This window comes from Carica papaya, chromosome 1, assembly GCF_054855325.1.
Source record: "Carica papaya isolate Zhongbai chromosome 1, ASM5485532v1, whole genome shotgun sequence".
Lineage (NCBI taxonomy): Eukaryota > Viridiplantae > Streptophyta > Magnoliopsida > Brassicales > Caricaceae > Carica > Carica papaya.
In genome coordinates, this window is record NC_142309.1 from 1671951 (window position 1) to 1687893 (window position 15943).

At 31.8% G+C, this 15943-nt stretch overlaps 3 protein-coding genes and 1 non-coding gene across 6 annotated transcripts; 2 read left to right on the forward strand and 2 right to left on the reverse strand.

The window, feature by feature from the left end:
- Positions 1-232: 232 nt before the first annotated feature.
- Positions 233-823, forward strand: LOC110825857 (uncharacterized). Its single transcript, XM_022056377.2, has one exon. The coding sequence runs from the start codon at positions 233-235 to the stop codon at positions 821-823; it is 591 nt and encodes a 196-aa protein (XP_021912069.2).
- Positions 824-3715: 2892 nt separating this feature from the next.
- TRNAD-GUC (transfer RNA aspartic acid (anticodon GUC)) lies at positions 3716-3787 on the reverse strand. Its single transcript has one exon. It is a non-coding gene; the product is annotated as a tRNA-Asp (tRNA).
- A 70-nt stretch (positions 3788-3857) lies between these two features.
- LOC110825859 (uncharacterized) lies at positions 3858-7639 on the forward strand. 3 transcript variants are annotated; one of them, XM_022056380.2, is made up of 3 exons: positions 3858-5891; positions 5981-6065; positions 7381-7639. In XM_022056380.2, the coding sequence occupies exon 1, from the start codon at positions 3917-3919 to the stop codon at positions 5711-5713; it is 1797 nt and encodes a 598-aa protein (XP_021912072.1). In that variant the 5' UTR covers positions 3858-3916; the 3' UTR covers positions 5714-5891; positions 5981-6065; positions 7381-7639. The 3 variants fall into 3 exon arrangements, with proteins under 3 accessions (XP_021912072.1, XP_088069125.1, XP_021912071.1); XM_088212999.1 differs by having other exon boundaries at positions 7406-7639; XM_022056379.2 differs by lacking the exon at positions 7381-7639 and having other exon boundaries at positions 5981-6398.
- A 3728-nt stretch (positions 7640-11367) lies between these two features.
- LOC110825858 (Eukaryotic aspartyl protease family protein) lies at positions 11368-13161 on the reverse strand. The gene has a single exon (XM_022056378.2). It carries the CDS (start codon positions 13008-13010, stop codon positions 11667-11669), a length of 1344 nt encoding a protein of 447 aa, XP_021912070.1. The 5' UTR covers positions 13011-13161; the 3' UTR covers positions 11368-11666.
- Between the last annotated feature and the right edge of the window lie 2782 nt (positions 13162-15943).

Here is a 15943-nt window from a genome sequence, read left to right on the forward strand (position 1 = left end):
AATCCAACCAACCAAACACACTTCATGAGATGAGAAAATATACCTTTCTTCCCCAAATAATTATAGCTCATGGACAACAACTTCAAATCCTAAAAGCAAAACTACCAAGTTTCCAACCTTCTACCGTGGACCTTCACATTTCCACACAATCATCTTTCACCTTCTTTATTATTAATACCTTCCCATGTACCCACCTCCTCTTCTGCTGCCATTTCCTCATTTCAACTCATTCATGGAGCTCAGAAAGAAGACAAGATCAGCCTCCAGCACCAGCTTCCGGGAATTTGATGAGTTGGCCATGGTGAAAGCTGCTGCATGGGCATGGTTCCAACGCGGTTCTGGGTCTGAAGGAAAACCCACGACTCAACTTCACATCCAAAGAACTCAACGGCAACAGCACAGGCCCTCAAGGTATAAGCTCGAAGCCATGAGTAATAATAAAATCGCCATGAATGCATCATCACCACCGTCGTCGTCGTCGTCATCGGAAACACCTAGTCCTAGTCCTGTTCATGCCGACGATAACTCTCTGCTTGACTCGTACGAAATTCAATGCATCTCCAGGCAACTACACAGTTTTATATCGGACTCCGCCGGTGGCACATCCAGTTTTCACCGCGGTGAAAACGGCCGGTATAGAAGCGATCGGGGTGGTAATGGAAAGAAGATGAGTTACGCGAGCAAGATATTGAAAGGGATTCTGTTGAGGCACGCGGCGGTTTGTGGAAGAAGAGAAGATGTGGATACAAGAGCTTTCGGGAATGGTCGCCGGCGATCGAAACCGCCGGCAAAAGGAGCAATTTCAACGATTAAAGATTGCTAATCAAAATGTGAAGGGCTAACCATATAGCTTTGTGAATACATATGTAAATTGCTATTGATTCTTCAAGCTGCATATATATATATATATATATATATACATATTAAAATTTTATTACAACTAAAATATACAATTTTATTTTTGATACAATATCTTGCATTAAAAAATTAATTATTCTTTTATACACTTAAATATTTGAAGTCATTGTTGGTTGATATATATAATTACTTGCTATTAATGCATATAACAACCATGTGATGATATATGTATTCTTTTTTATTTAAGTTGTGGGAATACTTTTGAAAATTATTATTTTTTCTTGACGTATTTTATATGAACTCCACGTTCATACCATCTGCAAGTGCCATATAATACACTGTCAAAAATACAAAACACATAAACCATACTTATACATACATACATATTCACTGTGTTATTTAAATTATACCCAAATCAGTGGAAGAAATGGATAGAAGAAGGTTAAAGAGCCAGTAGATATATATATATATATATATATACATATATATTCTATATACATCGAATGTTGTTTAATAGGCTGTTTTTGATGATCCAATCATTTTAATTTTTCATTATGGTATTCCATGGGACTTGTGTGGTAGGTTCAATTTCAATTACTTCAAGTCTCAATCAGAAAATTTTCAGTGCTTTTCAAGAATTATAGTTTTTTTTTAAGGTAATAATATTTTTCCTAGAGGGTAAAAATTATATTGCACATGAAACGTGGGTGTTGCCTAATTTCAACTAATAAAATTACTGAACATATTGTATATACACACATATATATATGTATATTAATATCCAAAAATTAATTTTTTCAAATTTATTGATGGGTTTTAGGAATTTTATAAAATTATATCTGGATCTAAATTATTATACTAGTATTAAATTAAATAAATTATATCTGAAAAAAAATATATCTAAATTTATAGTAAAAAAAATATGCACGTCCTGCGATAAATCTTTCGAATCAATATGTGATCTTTTAAAGTTTTCATACTCTATCTTCTTAAGTAATGAACCAATAAAATAAAATGAAAAAATTTACGTATGATTTGGGGATCATAATCACCTATTTATATTTATAAATTATTGTTATTTTTAATTTGATTCATAATAAAATCATAAATAATACTATTAGTCTCTATATATAAAAAGAATCACGTTTTATTTGATACATTAAAATTTAATATTTGTTTAACCTTAATATATCATTCTTTAAACGGGTCCAATCAAATTGATAGTTTTTTATGCACAATAAAACTTACGAGATTGATTAAAATCCAACATGGATCTCATTATCATTATCTATTTAAATCCGATTGAAATAATTTAAAATTATTTGAACAATTTACATACGTATAAATTTCTTAATAAAATTTGTAAGGTAATATAATTTTTCATAAGATACTCTTCTCACATTACTACGGCAAGTTACATTAATTGTTGTTATGATATTAATTAGTTAGTCATTTTTTGATAAAATTAAAACATATATTAATTACTAAAAAAACAAATAATAACCCAAAAAGAGAAAAAGACTAATCCAAAACTCGATTCCTTCAAAAATTAATTAAACTTTTTCTCAAATAAGAAATTGCAAGAAAAAAAAAATTTGGTGGTTGATTAATAAAATCAAATCCATAAATTAAGAAATTAAGCAGAACATGGAGAATTAATGAGATTAAAATAGAATTAAGCTAAACTTATCATTAATTACGATTAGCAATCATATTTAATCAAAAAATAGAAAAGAATATCTATAAATGCAATTAAAGATTTTGGTTAACATGTTAAATCTATTTGATTAAAACCAATTCAAGACTTAATTATTGACTATGAAGTTTCGTGGGCTCTTAATGTCATAACATTTTCTTGATTATAACTTTTCACTAGAAAATATTAAAATCTATATATATATATATAATATCATATTGTTGTCACAAAAATTGCTTAATTTATATAATGGGTATGTGTTGATTTAGTTTTTATTACTATTAATAATTTAAAAAATTATTTTATATGTTGTATTAATGGTTAAATCAAATTTTATTTTAAATTATGTAAGCATATGTTAATTACACGAAATAATTTCATTACTTAAAAAATCAATTAGTAATATGTACAAAACTATATAACATACATCCCGTCATTTATTTATTTGTATTATTACTATTTACATCATTCTTCGTAAAACAAAATATATAAGAAACAAGAAACTATTTGTATGACAACATTAGTTCGAGTTATATGATATATAATAAAGTAAAAACTTAAAAGACGTCTATCATATAAATTTTTACGAAGTATACACAACGAGACGAGATGAAGCGAGTTTTATGATTGTGGGCTGAGATGGAGCAGCGCAGGCGGCCACCCATTCGAACATCTGCGAAGAACACGGCAGCGTGATGAGTCCATCGGAGTCGATGATGCCGAGCTGTGGGTCTTTGAACTGGTTAAACAGAGCTTTAAACATGGGAGTAGACAAGCGTGTAATGGGGATTAAGTAACGAGTTCTTTGTTTCTCCTCACCCACGTAAACGACGACGTATTCAGTTGAGAATCGCTGCATGATGATCGTTATTAATCTTGTAATTAACCTGCTTAGCTTTTGGTTAATTCCAGGCGCCATTGGTTTTATCAAATTGTTTTCCTCGTAAGACTTCAAAAAAATATAAGCAAATTTTTTGAAGAGCAGAAATTATGAGAAGTAGTGGGGGATTGGGAAATATTTATAGTGGGGATTAAGTGGATAATTAGTATTTCATTCGGATTCGGTTTTAATAATCTCTGATTAACGTGAAATTAATCAATTAATTAATACTCAAATCCTTTTTCGAATGATTACCCAAAAAGACAAAAAATAAATAAAAACGCCGTTGCCGGGGATCGAACCCGGGTCACCCGCGTGACAGGCGGGAATACTCACCACTATACTACAACGACCTTGTTTGATTTTTTTTCTTTTACTAAAGGAAAAATAAAATAGTGGGACACCGTTTTCTTATGACTATGAATGTGATCGAGGAACGCAACTGAGAAGCACCTGATCAGACTACCGACGAAGACGACGACATGCTCACAGTCAGAGACGTAAGAGGAACATCTCTCTTCCTTTGTCATCAATTGGGTTTTGATTCATTCTTCTTCTACTACTCCACATGGTACTCTCCGCCATCGCTTCTCCACCAACAAGATGATCCCATGCTCGCCAACATCTCTCAGGCTCTCAAAAACCCTCAACCAAACAATCTACACTCCTTCATCAAGCGACTCCTCCCTTCCCTTACAGTAAATCACGTTACCGACCTCATCAACCGCAATCCTGACTCTCTTCCGGCTACCTCTCTCCTTTCCTTCTTCAACTTCCTCTCATCACAGCCCACCTTCCGCCTCACCGTCCACTCGTATTGCACCATGGCTCATTTCCTCGTTTCTCACCAAATGCTTCCCCAAGCGCAGTCTCTCATCAAGTTCCTCGTCTCTCGCAAGGGTAAGGACTCGGCTTCTTCAATTTTCGCTGCGGTGATCGAGACGAGAGGTACCCATCAATGTAATTTCGTGTTTGATGCATTAATGATTGCGTATACCGATATGGGATTTGTTTCCGATGCTATTCAGTGTTTTAGGTTGATTAGGAAGCATAATTTCAAGCTCCCGGTTCATGGTTTTGGATATTTGCTTAATAAGACGACGAAAGTGAATCCACCCATAGCTGTTTGGGGGTTTTATAAGGAGGTTTTGGATTCTGGGTATTTACCAAGTGTGTATAATTTTAACGTTTTGATGCATAAATTTTGTAAAGAAGGGAAATTGAAGGATGCCCAAATGGTGTTTGATGAAATGGGGAAGAGGAGGTTGCGGCCTACAGTCGTTAGCTTCAATACTTTAATTAACGGGTACTGTAAGGCAGGGAATTTAGAGGAGGGGTTTAGGTTGAAGAGGATTATGGAGGAAGAAATTAAAGTGAAACCTGATGTTTTTACCTTCAGTGTTTTGATTAATGGATTGTGTAAAGAGAGAAGAATGGATGATGCAAATGTTTTGTTTGATGAAATGTGCGAGAGAGGATTGATTCCAAATTTTGTTACTTTCAATATTTTGATTGATGGGCATTGCAAGAATGGGAGAATAGATCTAGCGATGGAAGTTTATCAGCAAATGTTGAAGAAAGGCCTGAAACCGGATTTGGTTATGTATAATACTCTCATCAATGGCCTTAGCAAGGCTGGGGATTTGGTCGAAGCAAAGAAGATTGTTAATGAGATGACTTCAGAGGGTCTAAAACCTGACAAGATCACGTACACTACCCTGATAGATGGATTTTGTAAAGAAGGGGATTTAGAATCGGCTTTAGAATTGAGGAAAGAAATGGTTGAGAAAGGGATCGAGCTCGATAATGTGGCTTTTACAGCCCTTATTGCAGGTCTGTGTAAAGAGGGGAGAGTTACTTATGCAGAAAGAACACTGAGGGAGATGTTGGATGCTGGCATAAAACCAGATGATGCCACATATACAATGGTCATTGATGGTTTTTGTAAGAAGGGTAATGTTGATATCGGTTTCAAGTTGCTTAAGGAGATGCAGAATGATCAGCATACACCCGGGGTTGTAACCTATAACGTGCTCTTGAATGGGCTTTGCAAGAAGGGGCAGATGAAAAATGCTGACATGCTGTTAGATGCTATGCTCAATTTAGGGGTGGTTCCTGATGACATTACGTACAACATCCTATTAGAAGGCCATTGCAAGAACGCAAACTCGGTAGAAGTTAATAAATTAAGAGCCGAGAAAGGCCTTGTCTCTGATTTTGCTTCATATAAGTCACTAATTAATGAGTTAAGAAGTTCGAAAGATCATAGAAAGAGATGATTGCTTCATGACTTCAGAGCTTATTATCCTCCAGGCAGTTTCACTTAACTGGAAAATCAGTGTCGATATTGAGAATTAACTTATTCTTTTCTCGTTCCAGTTAGATTTTATTGCTGATTTGAAGTCTGGGCAAGCCCTGGTGGAACTGAAAGTTAACATATATCTGAATCTTCAAAAGGTATTACTTTTCCTACAGGAGCTAATTGCTCGGTTTAAAATGAGTCTAGGGCTTGTGAAGCATCTCATTTAACTGTTTTTTTTTTTCAGGTCTGAACCTGTATTTAAGATAACAATTGAAGTAAAGTTTGGAAGGCAAATCTTGAGAAACATTTCATTGCTGTTACATGCCTCGGTAAGTATGGAAGTAAACTTTCGAATGAAGGCTTGTGAACCATTTTAATTTGACTGTTGTACATGTCTGAATTTATGTATATAATAACCAAGGAAGCTGTTCTTCTAGTCTGAAATTTTATGTTGGTAACTGTGGAAGCTAAATAATTATTTGGCTAGGCCAAGAGACCTGTGTGCCTGTCTTAGGAACTGTCCAAATTTGAGCCATGCTTATGCCAATTATCTGAACTTATTCTTGAGTTAGAATCAGATAATTCTCTGTCAGCTACTTTCATAAACCAACTTATTAGGATGTACATCTTGGATCTTAGGAATACTTAATGTTTTACAGTAATCTTATGTTGTAATTTTCTAAGATTATTTCTCAAAACATTCTATTGTATTATGCTGAAGCAACATATAAGAGAAAGATTACACCAAGAAACTCTAACTTTATATCCTTAATTTGTTAAGATAATGATAGAATTTAGGAGGAAATTTTGGAGGGTCATTATATAAGAGTCAACCAAGTCCAGGATTATGTGGAATCACACATCATTATCACTTTCCTATCTCGAATCCTATGCTCCCCCTCAAGTTGGGTTGTAAATACTGAAAAACCACAGTTTGCTTAGAGTTATTCAAAGATGGTTCTTGGAAGGACTTCAGTGAGGCTCTTAGCAGTCTATGATTTTGTTGGCTTGTAGATCACTTGAATAATTGAATTTTCAATTTCCTCTGAAATAAAGTGGCTACCAATTTTTGTGTGTTTTGTCCGATCATGATGCACATGATTCTTTGCTACGATAAAGGTAATCTAGTTGTCACAATATAGGTTGATAGATGTCTCAGTGATCATACCCAATTTCCCAGAGAATCTCTTTATCCACTTACCTTCACAAATTTCCGTTGCTAATGTTTTAAATTCAACTTCAGCGCTACTTGTAGAACCAGGTTGTTTTTTGCTTCTTCATATAATTAAGTTCCCAAAAGATAGGAACAATATCGGAAATTGAATCTTCTATCCTTCACATCTCCTGTCCAATCTACATAAGAAAAAACAGAAATATCCGGATTGACTTGATTGAACTAGTATGAACAGATTAATGTAAATTCCAACTTTATGATGCTATTACTTACGGAAACTATGTGAAACTTATTGTCTTTGAAGTAAACCCAGACTTTTTTTTTTCATGTCGCTGGGATGAAGAAATTCTTGTCCAATATGAACTTTCTGCTTTTGATTTGAACCAGAAAAAGAAACTTATTCTTAGAGCACAAAAGCTTATATACAGAAGTAGTATCCAATTATGGATGTTTAAGACTTATATTCTCAGGTAATCTTATGTATATTTGTTGAAGACTTGAAGGGTAGATGATTGAAGGTGCCACTGTCTTCTTGACAACTCTCTGGTAAGTTCTTGTCTGCCACTGCACCAGAAAATGTTCGAGGAAAAGACTTTCACATTCTTCGTACAAGATGTCGTAATCTAATATTGGAATACTCTTATCTTATACTTGGAATATATTAATTCTTCACCCCAAAAAAAAAAAAATTTGAGAATTTTTAAACAAATTGAGAAATACTTCAAGTTCTTCGAAGCTCGATGTAATGCGAGGAGCCCTAAAAAGATATAGTAAGCCCGATAGAGAAATACTTAAAGTTCTTAGAAGCTCGATGTAATGCGATGAGCCCTAAAAAGATATCGAAAGCCCAATAGAGTAAGTAATGACTCAAAGTACTGCCTTCCCTATGAATGTAGAAGACTATGACACTTCAAACACAATTTATGAGATCTTTTATCATTATTATCTTTGAAAAACAGTTTGACCCACAAGTATGATCAAATTAAATATAAATTTGAAACAAAAAAATTTCTCAAAGTTGTTATGAAATGTAAGAAATGATTTAGGGTTTGAGTTGTGAAACTTAGGTTAATAAAGGCAATGATTTATTGTCATTAATTATGAAGCCAGCTAGGTTGAATTTACAACTAAGAGGACTACAGCTGCATCCACCATGAATATATACATACATACATACCCTTATGAAACTTCTGTTTACTTGTGGAAATTTCTCTTCTTCTCCCTCACATTTAATGATGAGAAGTGCATTAAATTTCCTTGCAAAATAAAAAATTTTAGACCCAACCCCAAAAAAAAAACTTTACACCAAACCAAATCATAAACTTGGGACAATTTTTTCTAAATTAAATATCTAAAAATGTTGGAAAAGTAGTGAAGTTATGAGCTTGACTTTGATTTGATTTTATTGCAATTCAATTTCTATTTTATTATTGTATAATTTGATTTTTATTATTTTATATCTATATAATTATTGATTTTTTATACTATTATTTTATGATTTTTTTTTATTTTATTTTTTTTTTCAAATTTTAATTTCTCTAAACTCGAACCCACTTGTGTTTATGTCTAAAATATCATATTTGTGCATTTATTCTTAAAAATTTTGAGGCTACATTTAGTATATTAAAAACATTTTTTGAAATTAAATCATATAATTCCATAATTACAAGAAATTAAATGTTCCATCTACATCAAAAAAATACAAAAAAAAAAACAAGTTGTTAATTCCAGCTGTTAAATGTATTGATTTATAAATTATGAATTATAATTACTTAATATATAAAAATTAGTCACAATTTACATATTTTATATAGACTTTGTTATTCTTACTTGTTAAGAAAAGAATAATAAAAACACTGTACTTAAATTATATATATAAAATTGTAATCTCATATTATGTATATGTATATATACATACACTTTTATACAAAATAATTAATTGGGAATTAATGAAATTATTAGGAAACAAAACTTTTTTAAAGAGGGAAAAATATAAATCATGTTTGAGTTGTGAAAATGGGTGGGTTTTGGTGGGTCAAATTTCAAACCACAACACAAGTTGACAACCTCAATTTATTGTGGCTCTTTCTCTCTCTAACTCTCTCTCTCTCCTCCTTTAGACAGACATACCCAATCCCAATAACACCACCAATCTCCACTAAAATACAAACCCATGTTGACCTCTTGACTTACAACCTATATAATATAATATAATATATATATATATATATATGTATGTATGTGTGTATGTATACATCATTGTGATAGAAAAGTAAATTTCAACTCTCACCCATTATAGATTTATTATATATTATGTTTTCTTTATTTTTTTTTTTTTAAAAAAAAAGAAAATTGATTTGTAAGACTTGATATTGGGTTTTACTCGTTTGGTATTTTGTACAAATAAATTTAATATTTTATTTTTTTCTTAAAATTACTAATTAATTTAAATTATTTACGTTTAAAAAATTAATAATACAATAAGTATTTAATTTAATTTAATATAATAATTTTTTTTTAATTATCTTCTGAATTTATTATTATTTTTACTCCAATATATTTAACCTATTTATCATAGATTAGTAAATTTGGGATAAAATTCCTTCTTGACCTTTGACTATGATATAGATATTCATCAACCAAATGCAAACTAAAAACAGAGACGACAAAAAACCAGCAGAAGAGAGAAGACAGTGATGTTCTGTAGATGGTGATGTATGTATATATATACATATATATATATATATGTACGCGTGGAAAAAAACATGCATGATTGGGGACCAATATTCTATATACAGCAAATATATATATATACATGTTGTGTCTGTGTGTGTGGGTGGGTGGGTGGAAAACGCAACCGTTTTATCTTAGGCGCCTTCAATTATATACATATCAAGTAGTCCTGCGCTCGCAGGTTGGCCGCTAGCCGCTAGCTGTTGCTTTAACAAATATCAGCATATATATATATATATATATATTATATATGTGTGAGTATAACGATGATGATTCAAAGAAGACGGTAGTGTTCCCGTCCACAGAAAAAGAAAGAAAGAGAATTATATTTCAAATATGTTTATATATAATATATATATATATATGTATATGTATCGCATTATTTGGGTCTTCAAATTTAGTTGCTTTCTGCAGAAAGTGAGATTCTAAGGTGGGCGGGCGTGCGTTTTTTTTTTTTTTCCTTGCTGCATTAATGTGTTAGTTTCTCGAGAAAACTGGCTGAAAATGATTTTCCCGAATACAACTTTCGCTTTTGCCAGCTGTTTCATCACCATCTGATTCCTTTCAACCTTTCTTTTTGTTTCTTTCCCATTTACACAGTTACAGACATACGTATATACACATACATATATGTGTATGTACACACACGTTATATGAATCTGTCTATGTACGTACGTGTATATACGTAGGCACTCGTTATATGAATATAAGTTACTATTATATTTATAAGTTATTTCGAAAAAAACATTAACCATATAACATGTTATATTTATATTTATCATTTATATATAACTAACGGAGTTTAGTATAATAATTTATTATATATTAAAAAAATATATCATAATGACCACGTGCGATAAATATAATTATTAATTTTAAATTATTATTTATATATTAAAATTTATAATCGTGAGGTTGTCGGGAATTTTTTACTACAACCAAAATTTGAGTCCCGAAAAAAAAAAGGTCGGCCAAATAGTGTAAAAAAACATGTCGTCCACCTGGCATGGACCCACATATGTCCTGGGCCCCACGATTTTCGCCTAAACTAAATCTTTGTACTACACCTATTTTGACTTACTCCTACCTTGGCTATAAACCTATTTAAGAATATACATATATATATATATATATGTATATAATATTTTGATAATATCAAATAATTGATTAAACCGATGAATTTATTAAATTTTATGTAAGGTTAAATTTTAAAAAAATTAAAAAAATTAATATTTGAACATAAAAGATATAATTCTAATATAATTTATAAATATATTATAAATTAATAATTTAATTTATTAATGCGTTACTAGAATATTTAGTAATTAAGTTGCATTATATTTTAACGAATTTATTATTTTTATGTGTGAAAAGAATATTTATTAAATATATATTGGTTAATTTTATAAATTAAAATATTAAAAAATTAGAAAACAAATTTAAAAAAAAAAAGAAAAAGAAAAAGAAAAAGAGAAGATAATGATAATAGATAACCTATTTTCTGCCCATATTGTTCCCCTCTTTCTTTTTCTTTTTACCATACGTCTGCGTTTTGCCCATTGTCCTCTGTCGTTTTCATCCCTTTGGGGCTACCCCCTCCATTCTTGCTTCCAGCCCATTCCAGCCTTTTAATCTTTTTATTCTTCCTTTTTTTAAAAAAAAAGAAAAATATATCTCTTGAAAATAATTACCCTTTTAATTTAATTATAAAAAAAGAAGATTAATTCCCGCTTAAAAATAAATGAATAACATGATCTTCACATCCTCACATATATACATTAGTCTCTCTCGACTTATACAATACGATAATATAAGGTGCAAATTACCTCAAGTTCCACACATCGACGTACAGGCCCCACAGACATCAGTGGTTCCAATACGTCTAATGGTTTAATCAACACCGTCGGATCAGATCAAGTACGACATGATCATCATCACTCGCATTACATGTGCGTCGTCACGTTTTACACGGAAGGAACTACCGAAAAATATCTTCCCGAGTCCCCGCCAGTCAGTGACAGGCTTAAGCTGATATGCTACAATCAGCCTTACCGAACCCTATTCTCCTATTGGCCAGATCAAACTCAACCCAGAGATTTTGCTGATGAACGTTCCCGATTATGTTGCTTGCGGCACCAAGCATGCTCGACCGTCCGATTCCCAAGCAGTGGACCCCACCGCCCACGTCGGAGAGAACTCGTTCTTTCTCTACCAGAATCTCCACTCCCTTCTCAAATTCCAACACCATGTCGCCTATCAGCCGTCCGATCTCCATCGCGTTTCCGTCAAAACAGATGTCGGATACTCCACCGTACACGTAACCCTTCTTGAGCTGTCGCCCCACCAATCGCACAACCTCTGCCCGCACCTTATCATACGCCTCGTCCACCAGGTACGTGAATTCCGATCCTGAGTCAACCATGGTTTGACCCGAACCGCCGGCGTCGGGTCGGAAAGCGGACGCTGAAATGTTTAGCCGTTTGCCGCCAATTCTCATTCCTTGCATTGGAACAGTGTAAGCTAAGGGGTCCAAGTTGGGCATCTGTTGACTTTGAGGGAAATTCAAGATGCTTACGTAAGTAAACCCGCGTGAATTCGGGTTTTCCCCGAGATAAAACGATCCTTTCGGAGTGTACCCGACTTGATTCTTCCGGGTCGGTACGCAATACGAGAATTTCGAAATTTTGGCCTGAGAAGCGAATGAAAGCCGGCCGAGATTCATTCCCAAAATACCCCTGTCGTCGCTAGACTCCGTTGCGCAACCGAGGATCAACGGAGGGGTACTTTGGGAAGGAGAAAAGGTAATTTTTTCTCTGACGAGATTGCCCTCAGCCAACGTCCCGTCGGCATAGAAGTATGAGTAGTGGCAAAGACGATTCTGGTCGCAGGACGTCGGGAGGGTAAAATCTGGAATCCGGGGCTTGCAGAGCGGGTGAGTACATGGCAAAACGGAGAAAGAGGATGAAAGAGAAGGATCAAACGACGTCGTTGGAGGTGGCTGCTTCGGCGCCTTTTTGTGACACTGAATCCAAGAGAGCTGGCTTCCTGTGTCGAGCACCATCTGCTGGGTCTGCGGCGGAGTCCCGATAGGCAGAGAAACGATCAGAGCCATCGAATACTTGAAAGCTAACCTGTAGTTATACGACCCCGTTTTGGCTACTCTCGGGTTCTGTTTAGGTCGGAAGATGAGAGAAGAGGAAAAAACGGAAGGGTGGGAGGAAAGAGAGACTGCAGTGAGAGGAAAAGACAGAGAGAAAGTCTTGTTTGATTTCAAGCTTTCCTCGGCTGAAACAAAGAAGGAAGTGGTTAAGAAGAATAAGAAGAAGAAGAAGAAGAAAAGCACTGTTCTTTTGCAGAGAATCGCCATTTTTTACACAGAGAGAGGGTGGTGGGTGATGGTGAATTGATGAGCACAGTGAGAGACTTCGAAGGTGGGGGGGTTATATTTATACGGGAAGAAGATGGAGAGAGAAGTGAATAAGACGCAAGTAGAGAAGGAGACGCGTTTTCTGCATTCAGCCGTTAGATCTCGGAGTGCTTTGATGATGAGGGATTATTAATTGTTGCTAGTTTGGTTGATGTTCTTCATCTGCTGCCCCTGTATTTTTCAGAAGAAAATAATAACTCATTCATAATAGTTAAATTATAATTTTTTTTTAAAAAAAAAAAACAAATTATTATGGCGAATTAATTTATTCTTACTTGTAATTAAATCCTTTTTACGTTATAATTAATTAACTCTTTTTTTTTGTAATTATTTATCAATCTTTATCCCCAAAGAAATAATAGATTCAAAGCATAATAAATTATATTTTACGTCATAAATTATAATACACTTTATTTACTATCATCTTTTTAAAAAAATATAATTATCATAAAAAATGTATTAGAATAATATGATAATTTAATGAATGTAAGTTATTTTGAACGTTTTAGTTGACTTGATTTTTTGGTGTTTTAAATTATTAATTGAACTTTTAATCTATAACAAATTTTAAATACATAAAAGGTATTTAGATACATAATTAAATTATTTTTCAAAATTTTATAATAAATTATAAGTATTTGATCAAATTGAAATTTCAAAGGTTCAAATTTTAGTAAAATAGTTAAAAATTTTAATTAAAAAGTTATTTAAATGCAACACTTTTTATGTTATGAGTAGTTTGGTAATGGTTAAAATAAAAATTTAGTCATTATATTAATTATTTTTATTCAAATTGAGTCATTGTATTTTTAAAAAATTTTCAATGCAGTCTCTCTCATCAATATAAACTAACACCGGTAACTTACGTGCTACGAGTTAAATTTATCGACTATATAACATATTTTGATTTGTTTATTGAACGTCACTTTACATATCACGTGATATTAAAAAATTAGATTTGGATTAGCCTACGAATAAAAGAAAACTCCATCTCTTATATTCTTTTATCTTGTCATCTTCTACTCACGGGTTCCTAGTCAATTCACCCATTGAACTTCTGTATCTCTTAAGCTAAATGAACATCCAAATTATTCTTAAATCTTGTTCGTTTTTTCTTCGCTTCACTCTAGTTATTTTCTCCTTAAGAGGGTTTATTTCTCAATCTAATCCAATAATTCTTTTTTTTTTAATAAAACGATACTATTTTAAGGGGCTTGCTTGGGTTTTGTCTTCATTTTGAATAAAATAAACTTTGTGAGAAAAATGAAGAGGGAGCCGTGCAAATGAGTCTGTCATGGAATTAGATTAGGAGAGTGAGGGGTAGGGTTTAGTAGTTAGGCATCCTTGCAAAGAGAAAGATTGTGGAAGTGGTGGAGAAAAAGGGAAAAGAATTGTAAAGAAATAGTTGAGCAGCGAGTAAAGGGACATACTAATGAGTTTAGAGCAAAAAGCATAGAATCAGTAGTTTTTATAAATTTTTGTAACTTGGACTAGGGAGGAAGAAGAGGGAGGAGGCTAGTTTTAGTTATTTCTATTTATTTTTTATTGTAAACTCGTGGTCTACATTCAATTTTTTTAATATCACATCAGCTTAAGTATCATTTGACGTAATATTTATTTAACGTTAAAACCAATCAAAACCATCATGTATTATAAATGTGATACGTGGTACATATACGTGACACATAAGTTAACAATGTTAACTTTAACTGATGTAATAAACTAAACTGAAATTTTTTAAAAAAGTATATAAATTAATTTGATTGAAAAAACTAATGTAAAAAAAGAAAAAAAGAAAAGCAAAAAGCATAGAGATTAAATAATCATTTTAGCTGCTTAATAATAATAATAATTAAACATTAATTAATTGTTGCAAACCTTTTTGTTATTAGTTCTCAAAGGTCTATTGCTATAATCTACCTATATGATTTATATAAACTAAATTTATTATTGGTATTAAGTTTGTAAGGTTAACTTTTAAAAATTTTTTAAAAAAATTTAAGCTTTATAAAAAATAAAATATGCATAATAATTTGTTTAAACATACACCCAATTATACCCTCATAATATAAATAAAACCCTTTAACTCAAACTTTTATTCATGATACATTTCTTATAGCCTTAAGTGAGAATTATATATATATATATATGTTTTAAAGATAAGAGCAATGATTCAATATCATCCAAATTCATTTTGTCATAATTTTACAATATGGTATAATTAATCATATGTATATTCTTTAAAGTAAGACCATCAATTGTTATTGACCACTAGTTTCGATATAATCTAAGAATGTATGTGGATATATATATGTGTGTGTGTATATAATGTTGTGAATGAAATTCATATAAATATAGAATTAAATTAGAAAATGTAATTTTATAGTAAATGAAGCCTTGAATTTACATTTTGACTTGGAAATAAATAAAAACAACATTTATAGTGCTATCAACATTTTTAAAATTTTGATTAAATTATGGGAACTTAAATAAGTGTATAATTCATATTTAAGATCATAAATAAATATTGACATGAAATTTGGTATCATCTTATTAGATTTAAAAATATAATTATTATTTAAAATATGTACTCGAAATTTCTTAAATTCTGATAGTAGATTATACTTGAATGATTCTTAAACTTCTAAATTCATCCACTTATCATCTTTAATCAATCAAATATAAATATTTGGTATTTAGAGAGAGAGCGTATATACAACTATATAATCAATGGCTAGTTCTGATCTTTCAACGAACCATTGAAATGCCAAAATCTTTTTCTTTATATAAATTTTTAAAAATAAATATTTTAATTTTATTAAATATTTTATATAAAAAAATTAAATAACTTTCATAACCACTATTACACTCGA